General features: G+C 49.3%; 2 protein-coding genes across 9 annotated transcripts in view; both read left to right on the forward strand.

Moving 5' to 3' along the window:
• SUGP2 (SURP and G-patch domain containing 2) overlaps positions 1-13,291 on the forward strand; it is a 28,767-nt gene extending 15,476 nt beyond the window's left edge. For 3 of the 8 annotated variants that reach the window (XM_081092071.1, XM_081092073.1, XM_081092076.1), the window contains 6 exons: positions 4,136-4,659; positions 8,561-8,622; positions 9,558-9,590; positions 9,692-9,828; positions 10,517-10,637; positions 13,047-13,291. In XM_081092071.1, the coding sequence (XP_080948197.1) occupies positions 4,136-4,659; positions 8,561-8,622; positions 9,558-9,590; positions 9,692-9,828; positions 10,517-10,637 (877 nt within the window). In that variant the 3' untranslated portion in view covers positions 13,047-13,291. Of the gene's footprint in view, positions 1-4,135; positions 4,660-8,560; positions 8,623-9,557; positions 9,591-9,691; positions 9,829-10,516 lie in introns of all 8 variants that reach the window. The other 5 variants (XM_081092075.1, XM_081092078.1, XM_081092074.1 and 2 more) reach the window with 3 other exon arrangements.
• Positions 13,292-18,732: 5,441 nt separating this feature from the next.
• Positions 18,733-20,252, forward strand: LOC308519350 (PRAME family member 15-like; the record flags this gene model as incomplete). The annotated part of the gene is made up of 2 exons (XM_081091317.1): positions 18,733-19,362; positions 19,635-20,252. The coding sequence occupies 2 exons, from the start codon at positions 18,733-18,735 to the stop codon at positions 20,250-20,252; spliced, it is 1,248 nt and encodes a 415-aa protein (XP_080947443.1).
• Between the last annotated feature and the right edge of the window lie 2,154 nt (positions 20,253-22,406).

The following is a 22,406-nucleotide window of genomic DNA, read 5'->3' on the forward strand; positions in this document are numbered from 1 at the left end:
TGATGTGCTCAGTAGTTTGCTCGAGTTGATTCATTTTGTACGTGTGACTTTGTCATCAATTTGACAGTCAGATTCACTTGTTTCTGTGGATATTCAGTTTTAGAGCCTTTTTTTTCCTTTTTTTAATTTAAATTTTTAAAAATATATTCTATTGACTTAAGAGAGGATGGAGGAGGGAGAGAGATAGAAACATCAATGATGAGAGAGAATCATTGATCGGCTGCTTCTTGCATGCCTCCCACTGGGGATCAAGCCTACAACCTGGGCATGTGCCCTAACCAGGAATCAAACTGTGACCTCCTGATTCATAGGTCGACATTTAACCACTTAGCCACACCAACCAGGCTAAATTATTTTTTTTTAATTCTTACTGGAGAATATGCTTTTTATTGATTTTTTTAAAGAGAGTGAGAGAGAAAAACATTGATTAATTGCCTCCTGTATGCATCCTGACCAGTATTCAAACCCACAACCTATGTATGTGCCATGACCTGGAATCAAACCCACAACCTTTTAGTGTACAGGATGACATTCCAACAAACTGAACCATCAGCCAGGGCAGTTGTTTGGGTTTTTTTTAACTTTTAAAGTAAGTACAGCATTTGCAGTGTTGTAAAATTTATATATATAAAAGGCTAATAGCAAAGTGTCCCCTCAGGAGTTTGACCAGGAGACCGGGAGTTTGATCGATCACTATGATGTGTGCTGACCACCAGGGGGCAGTGCAGAACAAAGGAAGGCCCCGGCTGGTAGCCAGAATAGCCGGCCAGGCCGAGGGACCCTACCCATGCATGAAATTCGTGCACTGGGCCTCTAGTAAAAATTATAATAGGTAAGCTGAGAGAAGTGGGACCGCTGTATGTTACTCACCTATCCACCTGTTTGACAGTATTTGAGGTGTTTTCATTTTGGGATTATTACAGATAAAGCTGCTGTGAGCATTCATGTATAAGGACCTCTGTGGACACCTGCTTTTATTTCTCAGATAAATACCGAGGAGGGGAAAGGCTGGCTCCCATGGTGGGTCCACATTTAACTTTTGAGAAAACTTCCAAACTTCCTTTCCAAGTGACTCCATCATTTTGCCTTTTCAACAGCTTGGGTGAGAGTTCCAGTTCCTCCCTGTCCTCACTAGCACTTGCTAGTGTCCGTCTTTTTAATGTCCCAGTTATGGGAGGGGGCGGGAGTATCCCACTGTGATTTTCATTTCTGAGGACGGATGATGCTGAGCATCCTCTAGTGTGCTCATGTACTTTCCATATCTCTGTAAGTGTCTCTTCAGATCTTTGGCCCTTTCTTTTTACTGGGTTGTTTATTTTCTTAGTAATGAATTTTGAGAGTTCATTATGTTGTGTTTTTTTAAAATTGATTTCAGAGAGGGAAGGAGAGAGATGGAAACATCAATGATGAGAGAGAATCATTGATCAGCTGCCTCCTGCATGCCCCCTACTGGGGATCAAGCCCACAACCCAAGCCTCCTGATTCATAGGTTGACACTCAACCACTGAGCCACACCAGCTTGGCTCACTGTGTATACTTTTTGTTATTATTATTGATACTTTACAGAGAGGAAGGGAGAGGAATAGAGAGAAGCATAGATGAGAGAAACATCGATCAGCTGCCTCCTGCACGCCCCCTATTGGGGATGTGCCCGCAACCAAGGTACATGCCCTTGACCGGAATCGAACCTGGGACCCTTCAGTCCGCAGGCCGACGCTCTATCCACTGAGCCAAACAGGTCAGGGCCACTGTGTATACTTTTTAAGAAATATATTTTTTATTGATTTCAGAGAGAAAGAGAGAGGAAGAGATAGAAACATCAGTGATGAGAGAGCATCATTGATCGGCTGCCTCCTGCACGCCCTCCCACTAGGGATCAAGCCACAACCTGGGCATGTGCCCTTGACCAGAATCGAACCTGGGACCTTTCAGTCCATAGCCAACGCTCTATCCACTGAGCCAAACTGGCTAGAGCTACTTTTTTCTTTTTTTGTATATTCTTCATACAAGTTCTTTATTAGAAATGTGATTTGCAGACATTTTCTCCCAGTCTGACTTGACTTCTCATTCCAGCAATGTCATATATATATATTTTTTTAATTATTATTATTGATTTCAGAGAGAGAGAGAGAGAGAAAAAAAAACATCAATGATGAGAGAGAATCATTGATCATCTGCCTCTTGCACACCTCCCACTGGGAATTGAACCCGCAACCCAGGAATATGCCCTGACCGGGAATCAAACCGTGACCTCCTGGTTCATAGGTTGATGCTCAACCACTGAGCCACACCAGCAGGCTCCAGCAATGTCTTTTGGAGGGTAGAATTTCCTAATCTTTGCCCTTTCCTCTGTTGGATTTTTTGGTCTTCTTCTTTCTTGGTTTTTTAAGAGCTCTTATCTGTGATGTAATTGTATATATTTCCTTCTTGTTTTGATGTTTATCTTTCACTCTGCCTATGGGTAGTTCTTCAGAAGTGTATTCAGATTCCTCAGTTTTTTTTCCTTTTATTACCCCTAGTTCTGAGTCATAGAAAGAACCTCCCCACACTCAGGTTATAGGCATGCATGTACTTTCTGACCTAACTTGTACGGCTTGGTTCCTACATTTATATCTCGATCTGTGTGGGGTTATTTGGGAGCAGGGGTTGCAGCATGGATCCAATTTAAATGTTTTTCTTTTTTTTTTTTTTTTTTTTTTTCTTTTTTTTTAAATATATTTTATTGATTTTTTACAGAGAGGAAGGGAGAGAGATAGAGAGTTAGAAACATCGATGAAAGAGAAACATCGATCAGCCGCCTCCTGCACATCTCCCACTGGGGATATGCCCGCAACCCAGGCACATGCCCCTGACCGGAATCGAACCTGGGACCCTTCAGTCCGCAGGCCGACGCTCTATCCACTGAGCCAAACCGGTTTCGGCTTAAATGTTTTTCTTAAAAGCTTCCCAGTTGTCCCAACACCACTTGTTGAAAAAAAAACAACTCTTTTTTGGAGAGGTTTGAGAGGCCCCTTCATCAGATGCTGTGTTTCTAGCTCTTCTTTTGGTCTGTTTGTCGATCTATTCATGGACCAGTACTGCTTTTTTTGTTTTAATTACAGTTGACATTCAATATTATTTTATTAGTTTCAGGTATACAGCCTAGTAGTTAGACATTTACATAATTTCACAAAGTGATCCCCCAATAATTCTGGCACCCACCTAGCACCATTTATATTTATGACAATATTATTGATGAGATGTGCTATGCTGTACTTTACGTTCCTGTGGCTAATTTGCAGCTACCAATCTGTACCTCCTAACCACAGTACCATGCTGTTTTAACTGTGGAGGCATCACACACCTTGTAATATCTGGTGGATCTAGTTCAGAGTTCTTCCAGAAGTCTTTGCATATTTATTTTTCTGTGTGGACTTTAGAATCATCTTGTCCAGATCCAGAACAAATGATGCTTTTATTGAGATACTTTTCAACATTAATATGTTAACTAGGGAAGAATTGACATCTTCATGAGGTTGAGTTGTCCTGTCCAAGAACAAGGGCTGTCTTTTCTTTGGTCCAAGTGTGTTTTGTATCTTCATGCATGTTTTGGTTTTTCACACCAGCCAATCCCCTCCCCCAGCTGTGACTACAGGTCTAGGTGGTCCTCGAACTCGAAGGCTCAGAGAGGCTTTATCACCACCATGTTTAAACAGATTCTCTGCTGAAGACAAGACGGGCAGTTCTGTGGGTGCCACGCTTCCTCCCTCTTGTACCCGGAAACGTGAGAGGGACCCTAGAGTCACAGAGCACTCAGTGGTCCCGAGGGCTAGTGGCGTCACTAGAACGGGATGAGTGAGGCCAGGTTGGATAGCCAGGCTGTGTCAGAGCTCTCTCCAGCACATTCCCTGGTCATCGCTGCATGCCTTGTTCCTCCACCTCCCTCCCCTGAAAAGCAATTAGGCCTCACATTCTGGCTCCTCGAACTTTCTGTCTCACTGCAAAGCTGCACCACCAGCCATAGCTAGTAGAAAGAGGTCAGGGATTCACTCCCTGGTCCCACCCCCAGCTTCATCAGGTCCATTCAGACAGTTTCAGCAAATAAGAATGTTCAGAGAACTGTCTGGTTAACCAATGTGTATCATCTTTTTCCCAGGTTTCTACAAGACCAAAATAGCTCAGCTTTCAAATTCTATCGAAAGAAGGTATTTGAACTGTGCCCATCGATTTGTTTTACATCACCTTCGCTGAACCTCCATGCCAGCGAGAGCGCCCTAGAGTCTGTGGAAGGGGAAGGAGAGCTTGCGAATGAGCCTCCTCACCAGGAGGTTGAGCTGGAGAGCCTAGAGGTGATGCCTGAGGAGGAGGAGGAGGAGGAGGAGGAGGAGGAGGAGGAGGAGGAGGAAGAGGAAGAGGAGGAGGAGGAAGACGAGGAAGAGGAGGAGGAGGCCCTCACTCCTGGAGGGCCCTCCAGGGCTCCAGGAGAGGCTGCCACTTCTGAGGGTTCTGAGGGCAGCCCCCCCACTGATGGTCTTCCAAGCGAGGCAGCTGAGGATGGCCCTGCTGGCACGTCTGCCCTGTCACAGGCCTGCTTTCCCCGGAAGAGGGTCAGCAGCAAGTCATTGAAGGTTGGCATGATTCCGGCTCCCAAGAGGCTGTGTCTCATCCAAGAGCCCAAAGGTGAGTGCCAGCATCGGCGCAGAGCCCTGCATAGTCTTCTGCTTAGCACTTGAAGAGGACTTAGTGGTACTTGGTTGTGGAACAGGTAGAGACATTGCCTGCCTGTTAACCAGCTGACCCCTCTTACCTTTCCACCTCTGATTCCACCTGCGTACCTGGACATTACCTCCCAAATCCTCCTCAACATAGGGTTCTTTGGTTTTGTGTTTTTTACCCTAAAACAGTCCTAGTAGTTTTGTATACCACTGCCAGTGTGTGTGTGAAACTCACTTTTCCAGTTGGTCTAATGACAGCGCTCTAAAGAGACTCTGCCGAGTAGGCTTTGGCTTCTAGCATCCCACATGTTGCCCAGGGCCTCCCCTGTTGCTCAGATTCCAGCAGGTTAGCCCTGGCTGTGGGAGAACTGGCCTGGGTCATCTCAGCCGTTTCTTGCCCATGGCCTTGGGGGAAGGAGGGGTACCCAGCCTTCTGAGCCAAGGAAGGCCTGGGGTAGTGACACTTGCTTTGTGACCGTGAGGTGGGAGGACATGGGACGGGGCTGGTCTCATGCATCCATTAGCAGGAGCCATGTGCTCTGTGGAGGTCATCTCCTGCTCTCCTGTGTTAAGTTTCTTGAGGTACAATTTGCCAGCAATAAGATGCATCTCTTTTAAGTGGACAGTTTGAGGAGTTTTGGTAAATGTGTATAGGCATGAACCCACCAGTATAGTTGAGCTGGAGCCTGTCCCCAGAAAGTGTCTGCAGTCCCCTCTCCTACCCAGCCCCCAGCAACCACTGACTGTTTTCTGGCCTTGCCTTGTCTAGGCTCAGTAAGTGGAATTTTATTATTTGTGGCCTTTTGATGTGCTGGTCATGGCCCAGGCTGCTCCTCGTGGCCCTACCCATCCAAGTGTCCACACAGCCAAGCCTGGGCTGTGCTTCAAGTGTGGGACTGATGCTGCGATGCTTGCGTGTAAGGTGGCGGTGGTGGTAAACAGTGCCCCGTCATTTGTCACCTGTGTTCTGTGTTATTGAGACATTTACCCCCAGCAGTGTTAATATAGCTTCCCACTAGCAGAACAGTCCCATGGTTTGTGTTTGTTAATTTTGGCATTGCAATGGATTGCTAGCTGTTCTGCTGAACTCTTACTGAGGTGGTGGTAGCATATCCGAATGCTTAAGTATGTCCTTCCTGGGGGGAAAGTGGAGTCCTTTCTATTTCGGAATCTCTCAGTTCTTGAATTGAGTGTTTGATGAGACAAAACAAGGCCTGCTGATCTCCCCTTCATCACCAAATAATAATAACAATAATAATATGATTTGGAGCTTTGTATAAGAAGCACAATTGTTTTTCCAGGAAAGTTCTGTGTGGACTTTAATTCTTTTCAATAGGATAATCACAATGATACTGGAAGGCATACATAGCATTGCACATAGTTCATTTGTGAAGCAAAGTGTAGTCCTGTAGTCATAGAACATGATCCACGTGTTTGGTCCTTCATCATAAACATGGGCATCTTATTTTTAAGGACGTTCTCCACAGCAAGGAGCCCTCAGTTGAGCCCCTGTGTTCAACCTCTGTGCTCCATAGTTACACAGTTCCTGAGAGGAGCCAAGCCAAGCAACTGGCCTTGTGCATGTCGTAGCCACCTTCTGTCAGCAGAAGGCCTATTAGCCAAAATTGTAGAACCCTAATTTTTTCTCAGAAATATGGGGAAAGCACATATCCTATATAATAAAAGCCTAATATGCTAAGCGTCCAACCGTTCAACAAGTTGCTATGACATGCACTGACCACCAGGGGACAGACACTCCGACTGGTAGGTTAGCTTGCTGCTGGGATCCAGCCATTCGGGACGGGGCGAGATGGACCACACACTCCCTAGAGCCCCTAGAGCCCTTCCGCAGCCTCTCCCCGGCCCCGATCATGCACTGGCAGGGTCCCTTGGCCTGGCCTGTGGGGATTGGCCAAAACTGGTTCTCCAACATCCTTGGAGGGGTCCTGGGTTGCAAGAGGGCAGTTCTGAGGTGAAGCACCCCAGAATCAGGCCCTCTTCTCTCTGGTTCTGGGTGTCACCCAAGAACCGCCACTGCCAAGTGACCGCAGCTCAGCAGCTCCTGCGTTGAGCATCTGCCCCCTGGTGGTCAGTGCACATCATAGCTATGGCCAGTTGCTTAGACATATATCCTATCTAATAAAAGAGAAACATGGTAATTAGCGTACGACCGCTACCCTTCCCATTGGCTAATCAGGGCAATATGCAAATTAACTGCCAGCCAAGATGGCGGCCGGCAGCCAGGCAGCTTAAAGTGAACATGAGGCTTGCTTGCTTCAGTGACGGAGGACTCCAGTGTTCCCCGCCTGCCGCTGCAGGCCTCTGAGCTGCAACTCTAAGCAACTATGTTACAAATATAGAAGCTAAACAAAACCCCAGAAACAGCCAGCAGGATCGCAACATTGTTTCAAATACAGAAGGTAAACAAAGGCCAGAAACCTGCTTTCAGCAGCGGAGGCCTAAGAGCTGGAGCCAAGCCGCAAAGCTAAAGCTGGCCCAGAATAAAAAAAAAGAAAAAAAGGAGCGGTTGGGAGCTTCAGTCACTCGCCAGCCTGAAAACAGCCCTCATCCCCTCACCCAGGCTGGCCAGGCACCCCAGTGGGGACCCCCACCCTGATCCAGGACACCCTTCAGGGCAAACCAGCCAGCCCCAATCCGTGCACCAGGCCTCTATCCTATATAGTAAAAGGGTAATATGCTTCCCAGCACCGGGATCAGCGGAGCTGAGAGGCCTCCCGGCACCAGGATCAGTGTGACAGGGGCCAGCGCCCAAACCCCCTGATCACCCTGCGGCTCTATGTGTGACAGGGGGCGGGGCCACAACCTCCCTATCCGCCCTGCTCTGTTCGTGACAGTGGAAGGCACCCCAACCCCCTGATCAGCCCTGCTCTGTGGGTGATAGAAGGCGGCGCCCCAACCCCCACCCCACGGGCCCTGCTCTGTGTGTGATGGGGTAAAGCCATAACCTCCCCATCGGCCCTGCCCTGAGTGTGACAGTGGCGGCGCCCCAACCCCCTGATCGGCCCTGCTCTGTGGGTGATAGAGGGCGGCGCCCCAACCCCCTGATCCGCCCTGCTCTGCGTGTGAGACAGGGAGCAGTGCCCCAACTCCCCTATCGGCCTTACTCTGTGAGTGACGGGGGGAGCTCCTCAACCCCCTGATCGGCCCTGCTTTGTGCGTGACATGGGGGAGCTCCCAACCGCCTGATGGGCCCTGCTCTGTGCGTGACAGGGTACAGAGCCCCAACCCCCCTGATGGGCCCTGCTCTGCGCGTGACAGGGGGCAGCGCCCCAACCCCCTGATTGGCCCTGCTCTGTGCGTGACGGGTGGCACCGCAACCTCCCTATCGACCCTGCCTTGAGTGTGACAGGGGGTGGTGCCCCAACCCCCCAATCAGCCCTACCCTGAGCGTGACTGAGGGTGGCATCACAACCTCCCGATCCCCCTGCTCTGTGCATGACAGGGGGCGGCGCCCCAACTCCCCAATCAGCCCTGCTCTGAGCCCGACAAGGGCCTACACCTAGGGATTGGGCCTGCCCTCTGCCACCCAGGAGCAGGCCTAAGCCAGCAGGTCGTTATCTCCCGAGGTGTCCCAGACTGCGAGAGGGCACAGGCCGGGCTGAGGGACCCCTCCTCCCCCCCCCCCCGAGTGCACAAATTTTTGTGCATCGGGCCTCTAGTATATATAATAAAGAGCTAATATGCTAATTAGACTGAACAGCAGAATCACCGTCCAGACAGCCTTCCGGACAACCATCTGGATGACCTTCCAGATAAAACCCGGGCTGTGAGGGGCTGCGTGGGCCGAGCCCTTTGCATGAATTTCATGCATCGGGCCTCTAGTATATATTTCTTTTGTCTTCCAGTTCACGAACCAGTTCGTATCGCCTATGACAGGCCTCGGGGTCGTCCTGTGTCCAAAAAGAAGGTGAGTGTGACTCTGAGTCCTCATGTGAATTTGTCATAGTCTCAAAGGACACTGAGGCTTGTGATTAAGCTGTACTTATGCTTCAGACTGGGTGTAAATGTACAAAGCACAACAAATGCCTTTTCTCTTCAGCAGCTTTTTAAAACAATCTATTTAGCTTTGACCAAAGCACAGAAGGGTAGTCCATTTAGCAGGTAGTTGAGGCTTGATATGTGCAATGGAATGGAGAGATGAACAAGTAATGTCTCGGTCCTCAAGAGGTTCAAATTTAGTGGGCTGTAATGTGTTTTTTTTGTATTTTATTTTTATTAATCCTCACCCAACATGCTTTAACTAGAAGAAAAGAGAGAGAGAGAGAGAGAGAGAGAGAGAGAGAGAGAGAGAGAGAGAAAGAAACATTGATCAGTTGCCTTCCGTACGTGCCCCGACCAGGGATTGAACCTGCAACTCAGGTATGTGCCCTGACCATCCATTCACCCCAGCTGTTGTTTTCTGGGCCTGGGAGAGCATGACAGGCACCCCTTGTCATGTCAGTGGCAGGTTCCATCTCCTCTGTTCTTAGGTCATTTCCTGATGATAGCTGGTGCCCCAGGGCTAGCAGCTCCTGGCCATCATTCCCCTGGCCTTCAGCCTGCACTATCCCTCCTGCACTGCTGTTTGTCCCTTCTTCCTGCCCCAGCCAACATCAAGCTCCTCCCTCCTTTGCATCCCTCCTTTAATGCCCTGCAGATGGACTTCGGTCCATCATCCTGTCAAGACCCCTTCACCTCCCGGCTCCCCCAGATTCAGTCAGTATCTCATGCACATGCTTACACACACACACACACACACACACACACACACACACACACACGCTCTGCTTAATACCTCAGAGTGTACTTCCCTTCCTGTCACTGAACTCTTAGTGACTGTCTAGGTTGTTCTGTCCCTTCTAGGTTGAGAACTGGGAAGGTGACCATGGCTTGATGGTGAGTGTCTGGGGAGTCAGGGTGTCAGTGCTGGACCATGCTGGAGACTCTCGCTCTGGGCATTTGCTGCACCCACATGTTGCACTCTACTCTTTCCTTAGAAACCCAAGGACTTTGACTTCACCCAGCAAAAGCTGACCGACAAGAACCTGGGGTTCCAGATGCTGCAGAAGATGGGCTGGAAGGAAGGCCACGGCCTGGGCTCCTGTGGGAAGGGCATTAGGGAGCCCGTTGGCATGTATGCATCAGGCACTTGGGGCTGGGGAGGGAGGGGAGGTGTTGTGCCTGTGCCTAGAAGAGGCTTCCTTTGGAATTCTGGTCCTAAGTCCTTCACCTGCAGCCGAATTCTTGGTTCCCCTCATGGTGAACATGGTTTAAAGTTGGCAGTTTTTTGGTGTGTGTGTGGGTGGGGAGGTTGTTTTATTTTTTGTTTTTAACGAAGGGAGTCTTCAAATGAGATGAGAAGCAGACATTTCCATAGGCAATTGTTCACCCTGCTCCTTGCTGTGCTTGTGCAGACTTTTTAAATGGCTTCTTGGCCCCTGGCATTTTGGCCACATTGTCATAAAAGCTGAGTGGTGATTCTAGGTAGTTACACCAAGGAGCACATTTCCTTTTCTGGAAACCCATATGCAGCCCTGCCACGGGGCAACCTGCTAATTGGTTAAGGCCAGCAGGCATTTATTTCATTGATAACTAAGTTTAGCACCCGTGGGGGGACGGGGACGGGACGGGCTTTCTGCTGTAATCCAGGCTCCTGAGCACCTGCACAGGTGAGTGCCCTGTTCCTGTGGGGATCCCATCTGCACTTTCCCTCTCCTTTGCCGCCACATACTTCTGTCCATTCTGATTGCTCAAGCCATTTCCAGTCTCTTGGTGGCCAGGTCTGGGTGCAGGTGTAGCTAACTCTTCGTTTTGCTCCTTAGGGGTACGGCCTCCGAAGGGGAGGGGTTGGGCGCCGAAGGGCAGGAGCACAAGGAAGACACGTTTGACGTCTTCCGTCAGAGGATGATGCAGATGTACAGACACAAACGGGCCAACAAATAGGTATGTGCATGAGCTGGAACGTTGGACGTCCTGCCTAAGCTGGCATTTTGATATGCAGCGACAGTTCCTCCACAAAAGTTGGTGTTTCCCACACTCCAAAACCAGACCTCAAAATACAAAAAAAAAAAAAAAAAAAAAATCAAAAAATCTTTGAGGGAAACGAAAGGAGTCTTTGGATGCGGATGTTGTCCCCCCTCTCACCTTCCAGGTTTGGCTGAAGGAGTGAGTGCCTCACTGGCCAAGCACAGCTGCACGTGGCCTGCTTGCGGGGCCTCAGTTCGGGACTCCCAGGCTGCCACAGGAGCGGCCTGTGTCCCACAGTGTGAGGGTGACCTAGAAGCTGGCCACAGAGGACCTTTTCCCTCTCTGAGGGTCTTCAAATCCTTTTCCTTCTGAAGGGCCTTAGCCCTATGAATATCCTCATCTTTCTCTTCTCTTTTTAGTTTCCCTCCCCACCCATAATATCCAACTCAGTTTTGAACAAAATTGTTCTCTCCTTAAATAGATGAAAACCATTGGTGAGAAAGATAAGCCTTGAAGCAACAATTATTCTAAAAACGCCACCTCTGCCCCGGATCCACCCTGGAGCCAGAGCCCAAGTCAGTTCGGTGTGTACATGAAAAACAAATGTCTCTGCAGTTTCTGGTGCAGAGATTCTGCTGGCTTTTCTTTTTCTTAAAGAAAAAAGAATGCACCACTTCCAATCTGCTTTTGCCTTTCCTCTTCTTCCAACTGCTTTGGGCAGCAAGTCCTCTCCGAGTCTTTCCTGGTTCCCACAGGAGGTGGTGCTGCCCTGGCACATTGCTGTCCAGAAGTGTTCTGTTAGCAAATTTGATGCTGAAATGATTACCAATTGTGTCTTCTTATTGTTTCCAGAATTTAAACGGGATCTAATCTGTACTCTGGCACCACAGCCTGTCGGTGGAGCACTGAAGCTCTGAACAAGTGGAGATACTTGATTCCATGAATGTGTTATTTATGGAGTCTCATCTCTTAAATGCATCCCAAGAGACTTAACAAAATTTAGCAACGGTATAATACAGCTGGATTCAGAGGGGAGTAGGCACCTCACTGATGAAATTTTCCGCAAATTTTTAATTCTCTTTAGAATCCACAAAGAAAGCTACAGTTTGTGTTTTCTTTTTAAACCACATATGAAGTTGCCTCCAAAGCGGTGGGGATAAACTCTTCCAGACTCTTCATTTTTTGCACGTGTGGCAGCGGAAATAATTGTTTTGTTAGGGCCCTTTTACAGAACAGGGAGGGTCCTCTCGGGGTGGACTCCACAGCTGTTTGCTCTTTCGAGGTGTGTGATTGCCACCCCTTCCAGCTTCTCCCTGTGCTTTGCAACTACATGTTAAATTCTCAGGCTGTGGTCATCTCAACCCTTCTTCCTAAAACAGCAGTGTTGAAGTTTTAAATATGTGCTAAAATCTAGATAACTTGGTCGTTCTGATAGTACATGCTTGAGGAACACAGCAGTGAGTTACCTTGTGTTGGCTGCCAAGAAATCCTTGCATTCTCAGAGCACAGACCTCCCAGTTATAGTCCTGCTTCTCTGGTTCTGTCTTACCTATGTCCGTCCTGCCGCTCACCATGGCATCTCGCCTGCCTGGTGCCCTCTCTCTACATGTCAGGTATAGCCCCCAGATCTCTGCCTGCTTCTGATCACTTCTATTGCTTTGGCATCCAGCACATCTTTATGGCCATGGCAGTGCCGGCGGCCCTTCAGCAGAGGTGAACCAGCCTGCAAGGGTGGTGTGTTTTGGGAGAAGCACACCTGTGGAAGTTCATCTTCTCCTCTCTTTCCTGTCCTTTCATCAGCCTTCCATGTTGGCTGTGGGTTGGGCCACAAGATGAACTCTGAGAACAGGGCCTTGGTCACCCATGGTACCTGTTGGTCACACAGTACCATGGCCTGAGTGAGACGTGCATCCCCCAGCACATTTCTCTTCCTCTTTGAGCATAGCTCTGAATGTCATATTCGCTCTGTCCTAGTGTGTTCATTCTTGGCTTTCTCCACTTTTATTCAAAAGTGAAATGCTTTAGGAATTCCCAGGATGTGAGCCTTGTCCCCACAACCTCCTGCCACTCCTCCTCCTGGGGACATCCCCCTTTGAGCTCACACTGTGAAGCTTTGACAAGTATTAAAGGAAACACCCACTTCTTGAGCCTGCAAAGTCTTCTGAGCACTTAAGTGACGTTTCTCCTGTGGAGTCAACATTGAGGCGTTGCAGGTGCCAGGATGGAGTATGGTGGAGTGTCCTCTGCCAGCTGCTGGCCGGGGACCGGTGCGTGCTGGCCCTCTGCAATCTTGCTCTCGGCAAAGGATGCTCTGCAGGGAACTTGTGAGTGTGTGTGCGGGTGTGTGGCCTTGTCAAAGTCACAGCGTCTTTTCTGTCATTCTAGTTCCAGGGTCTCTCCCGTGAGGACAACAGGCATCCGGAAAGGCTAACGCGCCACTTCGGGTGCTTACTGTCTCGGGCTTGTTTCCATCACTGGAAATCAAATAGAGAATTTTAGTGCTTTTGGTCCTTGGTAAAACCTAGAAGACGTTTGTGATGTTACAAAATGGAAGTTTTGTTTGTGTTTTTAATCTAAGAAGTTGTGAATGTTAATCACTTAGCAGTTGCAATAAATGTAGAGGAACCCGATCTTCCATGGTCTCCATTGATATATTTATAAAATCAGGCCATTGGGGTACATGGTAGATGTGGTGCCTGCATGGAACCAGATCGTAAACACCCTGCCTCGGGGCATGTCCTCTGCCTGCCAGGGTGGGAGTCTGGTCAGTAACTGGGGAAGCCCAGAAGGTGCTGAGACGAGGGTAGGTAGTGATCAGGACCCAGTACACCGGGGAGCAGGCAGGCTCTCTTGGGGAGGGGGGAGTGCTAGGAATAGAAACCTACCTTTGAGAGGGTGCCGTGACTTGGGAGCCCTATCTTAGAAGCCCATGACTGCCCACCCCGCACCCGCCTACCTCCCCCATCCCCACAAGGCCTTGCTGACTCCCAGGGTTGGGGTTCCAGCTGCCAGAGATAGACCCAGGTGCAGCTAGACCTCCCCCTGACCAAGAAGCCAACCTGTGGGTGTCTTCAAAGCTCCGTGCTGTTCCTATGTGCTGTCAGCCTGTATCTGATTCCGCTACCAGCTACCCCTGGCCCTTCAGGTTGTGGGGGGAGAGCCAAGATCACAGCAGGTGGATGAACATATGGGCCTGCGGGGGCTTTCACCTGAGCATGGCACAGGCAGGAGTCAGGCTTCGGACGTACCCAGGGCACCAGGGAAGTGGGGAAGGGTTGGGGAGGGGAGCTGTCGGCAAATTAAAGGGGGACAGATGAGACAAGGCGCCTTAGGAAGCTGATGTGGGACCCCTGAGTCTTCCTTCTCCCCACTGTGTCTTGGAGGGCACTCAGGAGTGGTGAGGGCCCATTTGACAATGATGGGAGCTGCTGTCAGCCCAGAACCTCCCAGACATTTGCCTTCATCTTCACCAGAGCCTGGGAGGTGAGTGTGTGATCTGGCCTTAGCGCCATGCCCTGAGAAAGTCACCCAAAACCTACAACCCCCACCCACTCTGGGAAGACTGGCGGCGGGGGATGAGCAGCAATCAGAATTGCTCTCCAGTAGCCCCAGCAGCTCCTTTTCACCAGCAGACTGGTGGTGACTTAGACAAGGGCATATGGTATGGGGGCCTCCAGCCTGGGACATGGCCTGGGCTTTGACCTCAGGCTGGTCATTCCACCTCAGGCCTCAGCTTCCCCTCTGCCGTCTGGGAAGGATTCCTTTCGGTTCAGAAGGTAACATTTCCTCTGCTACCTTGGAATTTAGGGCTAACTGGGACCTAGATATGCCACTCCTCTCCTCCCAGCTTCCCCTCCAGGGAGCCTCCTGAGTGCCCCAGGGCACCGTGAGAAGCTGAGTGTGCTGCTGGAGAGGCTCTAATACTTAGTTTTGTTTGGGGGTTGGGGGTTTTTTTTCCGTTTTCACATTTTTATTGGGGGCCATAGGGGAGAGGGCCTGTTAGTGGAGGTGCTCACAGTCACTCCAACTTGGACCCTAGGGGTCCTGGGGATGTCGGGCATGTTTCCATCATCTCCAGCTAGCACTGGGTAGTTGTAGGGTGTAACCTGGCTGATCATGGCCTCATGCTTGGTGCAAGGGTTGAAGGGGCAGAATAATACCAAGGCCTCCAGTGGTGAAGAACTCAACCAGCGCCGGCTTCTTGGCCCAGGCGTTCTTGAGGAAGGCAGCAAGTCTCCCGGCCATCTTGGTCTTGGTGGCCTCCAATCTTCAGTTTTTAAAGCCTTTGTTGCCCTGGCCAGGGAGCTCAGTTGGTTAGAGCGTCCTGATATGTCAAGGTTGGAGGTTTAATCCCATGTCAGGGCACTTAACAAGAATCAATGAGCCCTAGCCAGTTTGGCTCAGTGGGAAGAGCATTCAGTCCCTGCGGACTGAAGGGCCCCAGGTTCATTTCCGATCAAGGGCACATACCTGGGTTGCGGGATCAATCCCCAGTGTGGGGCATGCCGGAGGCAGCCAATAAATGATTCTCTCATCATTGATGTTTCTATCTCTCTCTCCTCCCTTCCTCTCTGAAATCAATAAAAATATATTTTTTAAAAAAGGATCTATGAGACATCTGTAATACTGTAAAAAATAAAAAATTTTAAATTACATATGTAATCTATAATAATAAAAGCATAATATGCTAATTAGAACAAACTTCCTGATGAAGCCAGGGCTGCATTATCTAACAAATGTTCCAAAGGATTGGTCCCTATACCCTACAACACTATAAATAAAGCCCTAAAAATGTCATTTCTGGGGCCAAAGGGCTCTCCCTCCATAGCATGCCTGTGCAGTCCAACTTGGGAGCAGGGGGTAGGGGATTGACCCTGTTAAAGCTCCTGTTTTTCCCAACTGTGCCTGCGTGGGACATCATGGGAGCCATAGACTCTGAGAAGCACTCTACCACAACTACGGCCATGGTGGAATTTTCACTCTTTACCTCACACATTTCTGTGTGGTTTGACATCTTTGCTTCTATGATTTTAGAATGACAAAATATTGTGGATGATAAACTCAGCCTTGGGTTTGCTTTCAGAATCAACAGAGATGAGAGGTGTCAACTTCAGAGCCCATAGCACAGACTATAAACTGACATCTTCTGATAGTCAGTGGCCTCTCTGTACATTAATCCTTGAATCCAGCAGAAGCCAGCCCATTTCCCAGTTGAGAAACTGAGGCCCAAGCCAGTCTGACTCCACACCTGTACTCTCAAGGATCTCCCATAGGTCTCATGTGGTTTTGAAGCACATGCACGCATGCAGCCCATGCTTGTGTACCTACAGTTATGCATGCACATACACAAACACGTATGCACATGCTCAAAGACATACAAATATGAATACACAAACTTTTATAGACACACATGCAGACACAAAGATATGTGTGTGCACATGTATGCTCAAGGATATGCACACAGAGACACCTACACATGTGTACACACATCTGTGCACATACACATGCACATACTCAAAGATACATGTGTGCACATGTAGGCTCGAAGACACATGCACACAGACATGTACACAGATGTGCAAACATGCACCTGCAGGCTCAAAGACACAGGCACACATGTAGACATGCATGCACATGCACACACCAACCCCATGCTCATAGCCCTGGGAACTGACTCTCAAAAATTGCGGCTCAGGTTGAAACAGCCCCATGAGGTTGAAACGGCCCCTGGGAAGCCGAGAAAAATACCATATGATCTCACTCATTTATGGATAATAAAGACCATTATAAACTGATGAACAAATATAGATACAAAGGCAGAGCAGCATTGAACAGACTGTCAAACTACAATGGGAAGCCTGGGGAGGGTTGGGGGTGGGGGTAAGAGATAAACTGAAGGACTTGTATGCATGCATATAAGAATAACCAATGGACACAAGACACTGGGGGGTAGGGGAGGCCGGGGGAATGTCAAGGGGGAGGGGGGAAGGAGACATGTGTAATACTCTTTGTAATACTTTAAGAAATAAAACAAAATTTAAAAAAAATAAAATAAAAAGTAAAAAAAAAAAAAAAAAAAAGAATTGCGGCTCTGCCCTGGCCAGTTTGGCTCGGTGGATGGAGCATCGGTCTGCGGACTCAAGGGTCCCAAGTTCGATTCTGGTCAGGGGCATGTTTCTCTCTCATCAATGTTTCTAGCTCTCTACTTCTCTCTGTAAAAATCAATAAAATATATTTTTTTAAAGAATTGCAGCAATTTCTCTCCCAGGCTCTGAGATCCTAAAGTGTTGGGGTCCAACTCCAGAAGGTCCAGGGGTTCCCAAAGGTATGGACGGAGTCAGTGAAGAGGAAATGACACGGAGACAGCGTTCAGTCGATCATCATGGTTGGGTTCTCTTGCCTGGTTCTATCCAGGATCTCCAGCCAGGTTCTGTCTCCAGCATCTCCTGCCAGGTTCTGTGTCCAGGTTCTCCAGCCAGGTTCTGGCCAGGTTCTCTTGCCATGTTCTATTGCTAGGTTCTGTAGCCAGGTTCTCCAGCCAGGTTCTGTCTGCAGGTTCTCTAGCCAGGTTCTCCAGCCAAGTTCTGTCTAGGTTCTCTTGCCATGTTCTCTCACTAGGTTCTCCAGCCAGGTTCTGTCTTATTGTCTTGTTACATCTGTATTTATAACAGTTGATTTTTATCCTATCAATTTCTATTCCAAAGGTTAGGACGTTTCTTATCTCCATTCCAGGAAGTAAAGATTATGTAGCTTAAGGGTGATAGTTCGTAGTTAAAGTGATAAACTACCCGCCTGGCATTTAGTTAAGGGGTTTTATTCCCTCCCTAACTTCAGGGAAAAATCCCTACCTGAGGAAACAACCTTTCTCAGAGAGGTGACCTTGGTTAAAACACATAGCGCCAAGAAGGTGAGCAAACATATTAAGAACAGTATGCCATATACGCCAGGTCCCTTGAAACATGCTGTGCAGATGTTTCTTCCCTGCAGCCACTGTGTCAAGCAGCAAGGATGGACCGTCTTCCAGCACTAAAGAGCCCATGCATCTGCCTTCAGTGCCTTTCAGGCTTGAAAATGTCTAACTCCCAGGTCTGGCCTCTTTCCCTCTAATCACATTCTTAGATTTAATCTTCTCCACCCAGGTGCTGAGCTAATCCCATCTTTCCCAGAGAAGACCTACCCTTTCCTCCTGGGAGAGATAGAAGATGGAATCCCTCCCTTTGCCCTCTAGGATGGCACTGTCTCTACTCCAGCTTGTCTCCTTTTAAATCCCAAATTCACCCAGAGAAGAGTCTTTCCATCTCTCTTCTTTCCAAGAAAAAACACCCATCTTTACTTGGCCCTGGGTCATAATAGGGTTCCACTAGGATGGCCCACCCCCACCCTGCCCAGCCCTGACCCTGCTTCTCATGGTGATTTTTACCTGACCTCCCTCAGAGAAGCCTTAGGGTCTGAAGGGCCACCCACATGCTCAATTGCCCACCCCTTGATCCCTGTGGAGATCATGATCTGCTATGTCTCCTGACATAAAACCTTACTTGATGCACAGACACATTTCATTTGTTTTCTTTGGGGATGACACCAAAGGTGTCAGCTGTGGGCGTTGGCTGTTTTAACTGTGGATACATTTGGATTAGTCTACTGTGGCCAAAGACCCTCAGCAACCACGCTCTCAGGTTGTGCGTTTTCCTATTTAACCATTACACCTCCACTGTCTCACACTGAGGAAAGCAATAGGGGGCCATCAGTCAACCTCAGTCAATGTCTATGAAAGGAATCAGTGAGCCAGGCCTCAACCTTGTCCCTCCCTAACTTTCTCTCAATCCATTAATCTGGAGAGAGGAAATAATCCCAATAAGATTAAGGGATGGAGACAATAAGATTAAGGGAGGTTTCTGATTGGATGTTATCATTTGAGAAGGTGTATAAAAACCTCAGGCACCAGAGGAGAGATTCAGATTCCTCCAGCTCTGCAGTCAGTGCCGTGGGTCTTTCTCCACCAGGTCTGAGATCTGAGCCCCAGCCAACCCAGTCACAGCAGACATTTCTGCAGGACTCCTTCTGAGCCTTGAAGATGAGCATCCGGACCCCACTCACACTCCTGCAGCTGGCAGGAAGGAGCTTGCTGAGGGACCAGGCCTCAGCCATCGCAGCTCTGGAGTACCTTCCCGCAGAGCTCTTCCTGCAGTTCTTCATTCAGGCCTACTGTAGGAGAATCCCGGAGCCCCTGAAGGCGATGGTGCACGCCTGGCCCTTCACTGTCCTCCCTCTGGGCTGCCTGTCACATCTGTCCCTGGATGAGGTCTTCAAAGCCGTGTTGGATGGGCTGGACGTTCTGCTTGCCCAGGAGGTTCGGCCCAGGAGGTGGAAACTGCAGGTGCTGGATTTAAGGAACACGGGAGCCAACTTCTGGAGAATGTGGTGTGAAGACAGCACCCAGAAGTGCTCACGGACAGGGCCAGTGGCTGTGCACAGCTCCAGTCCCGACATGCAGCACCCCTTGGCTCCCTTGGAGGTATTCCTAGACCTTAAATTCAATGAAAGGGACGGGGATGAGTTTCTCAAGTACATCATCCAATGGGCCAAGGAGAGGGAAGGGTTACTACACCTGTGCTGCAAGACGCTGAGGATTTCTGAGGTGCCCCTCCAGAGGGTCAGGAGGGTCCTGGATGGGATGCAGCTGGACTGCATCCAGGAGGTGGAAGTGAACTGCCCCTGGGACCTGCCCACCCTGGGACGTTTGCTCTTTACCTGGGAGAGATGAGTAACCTGCAGAGACTCTCTTTCTCCCACATTCACGTGTTGACAGAGGAGGAGAATGGGGAGGAGGAGGAAGAGGAAGAAGAACAGGAGGAAGGAGAAGAGGAAGAGGAGGAAGAAGGGGAGGAGGAAGAGGAGCAGGAGTGGGAGGAGGAAGAAGATTGGGATAGGAAACAGCAGGAGGAGCAGCGATCCTTTTCCCAATTCCTCTCTCAGATGCTCAGGCTGCGGCACCTTCGGGACTTCAACATGGCTTCTCCCTCCTTCCTCAGAGGCCGTCTGGACCAGATGCTCAGGTGCCTGCAGACCCCCTTGGACAAACTCTCCATAATAAATTGCCAGCGGCTGACGCATTCAGACCTGACACACCTGTTCCAGTGCCCGAACCTCAGGCAGCTGAAGTCCCTGCATCTGTTTGGCCTCAGGCTTGCGGATTTCAGTCTTGAGCCCCTCCTAGTTCTGCTGGAGGCAGTGGCACCCACCCTCGAGGCCTTGGGCCTGGATCACTGTGGGATGGTGGACTCCCACGTCGAGGCCGTCCTGCCTGTCCTGAGCCGCTGTCGCCAGCTCAGGGAATTCACCATGTCTGAGAACAACTTTTCCGTGGCCTCCGTGGAGAAGCTGCTGCGCCACTCAGCCGGGCTGCGCAGTTTAGAGCTCGAGCTGTACCCCGTCCCCCTGGAGTGTTACAGGATCCAAGGGACTGTCAACCAGGAGAGACTTGCCCTGATCCAGGCTGAGCTGACAGGGACCCTGAGGGAGTTAGGACAGCCCAGGAGCATCCTGCTTGCCACCAAGCATTGCAGTGAGTTTTATGACGTGGCATTTTCATGACATGGAGCCCGTGATGTGCCCCTGCTCAGTGGGTGCACCCAGCAAAGGCTTCTTTCTGGGCCTTTGGAAGCTGAAACCTCGGACCAGGGTGCGTTATGCAGGGGGCACCCGCGTTTCAGGTTCATGCTCAGCTTGAATGGGGAAAGGGAGGGACCAAGCCCAGGAACAGGATTGCAGGGGCCAAGGTTGGGGCGTTCCTGGGACCTCAGGGGGCACGTGTCCTAGAATCAGAAATATGAATCTGATTTGCATGGGGAGCGGGGAGCGGTATTTGGGCTCCAGCTGCATGTGTGGGAGTTAATCCTGAGGTAGATGATTGTAAAGGAATGATCAGAAATAAAGACAATTTCAAAGGCCAAATAAATAAATCAATCAATAAAAAATAAAAAAGAATTGCAGCTCCATGATGAATCTGGCACGAACCACTTCCCTCCGACCCCAGGAGGGGGACCTCACAAGTTGACCCTTTGCTTGATTTTTCTCCAGAGATTTCCCAGGTTGTCTTGGGAGCACAGTCTCACAGTTCCTGGAATTCCTGGTCCGGGAGTGAGTTTCCACTTGGAGATCTCAGCATTTATGTTGTGATGACCTGCTTTTACCCAGAGAAAGCTCAGAGCAAAACAGAATTTGAGGGTTGGAGTCCTCAGCCTTTACATGTGCTCACTGTGCCGTGTGACATAGAGCAAGTGACCCACCTCTGTAAGCCTCAGTTTCCTCACTTGTGAAATGGGAGAATAGTAGCATCTACTGCCAGGATTTTGAGAATCAGTGCCAGCATTCCATGAAGCTCACAGGTGTCAGATGTTCCATTTCCACCATTCTGTGTCACTGGGAAGCTGTCACTGAGGTTTCCTATCAGCCCAATTGTCTTCCTAAAAATAAAGTTCCCAAGTCCTTACCTAAACACCGTGACACAATGGAAGGCCGCCATGGATGACCTTGCAAATTCATTTCACCTCTTAGAGCCTCAGTTTCCTTGTTTGTAGCATGAGGATGTTCTTCCTGTCCAGAGTGTCAGCTGAGAAGAGTGTATGCGAAAGGGACTCAGAGGAAAGCCACGCAGGGAAACAGTAAATACCCGGCAGCATCCCCTCACTGACAAGAGCCCGGGGAAGTGTCAGAATGGCTAACACCTGTGTGCTGGCTTCCATGAGGACCATCCAGCCTTTTAGTTTCTGATGTGAAACGCACATAACAAGATTCACCTTTTTTTTTTCTTTTTGTATCCTCACCTGATGATCCCTTTTCCTTGCTTTTCAGAGAGTGGAAGGAGGAAGGGAGAGAGAGAGAGAGAGACATTGACTGGTTGCCTCCTACACACCCTGACAGGGCAGGGAGCAAAACTGCAACCCAGATACATGCCCTTGACCAGGAATCGAACCTGAGACCTTTCAGTGTGAGGGCAGATGCTCCAACCACTGAGCACACTATCCAGGGCGAATTCCCCATTTTTTAAAGTGAACAATTCAGTGGCATTTAACACATTCACAATGTTGTACAACCAGTTCCTCTACCTACTTCCAGAACATTCCATCACCCAAAAAAGAGACTTCGCTCCCATAAGCAGTCACTTCCCATCCTCCCGCCCCAGCCCCTGACAAACACTACTCCCCTTTCTGTCTCTATGGATTTGCCTGTTCTGGGCATTTCATATAAATGGGGTCAGACAACATGTGGTCTTTTGTGTCTGGCTTCCTTTACTTGGCATGATGTTTCGAGGTCCATATGTTGTAGCATGTTTCAGTGTTCCAGTCCTTTTCATGGCTGAGTAATATTCCACTGTGTGGATGGACCACATTCTGTTCATTCATTCATCTGTTGATGGGCATGTGGGTTGTTTTTACCTTTTGGTGATTGTGGATAGAGTTGCTCTAATTATGGTGCACAAGTTTTGGTTTTCTCCCCTGTTATAAATCCTCCTGGGTCTATACCTAAGAGTGGGATTACTGAATCATATGGTAACTCTGTGTTTTACCTTTTGAAGATCACCAAGCTACTTTCTACAGAGCTTGCACCAGGCGCCAGCCTTTTTTCACCCTCGCTGGACCGGTGCCTTTAAACACTGGTGCCCCTCTGCTCCGTGAGACAAACCACGGGGGTCAACCCAGGGTGTGAGTCCTGATGTCCACAGATGTGTCAGGAGCCTTGCTGTGC

The sequence above is a fragment of the Myotis nattereri genome, assembly GCF_964212035.1.
Source record: "Myotis nattereri genome assembly, chromosome: 5".
Lineage (NCBI taxonomy): Eukaryota > Metazoa > Chordata > Mammalia > Chiroptera > Vespertilionidae > Myotis > Myotis nattereri.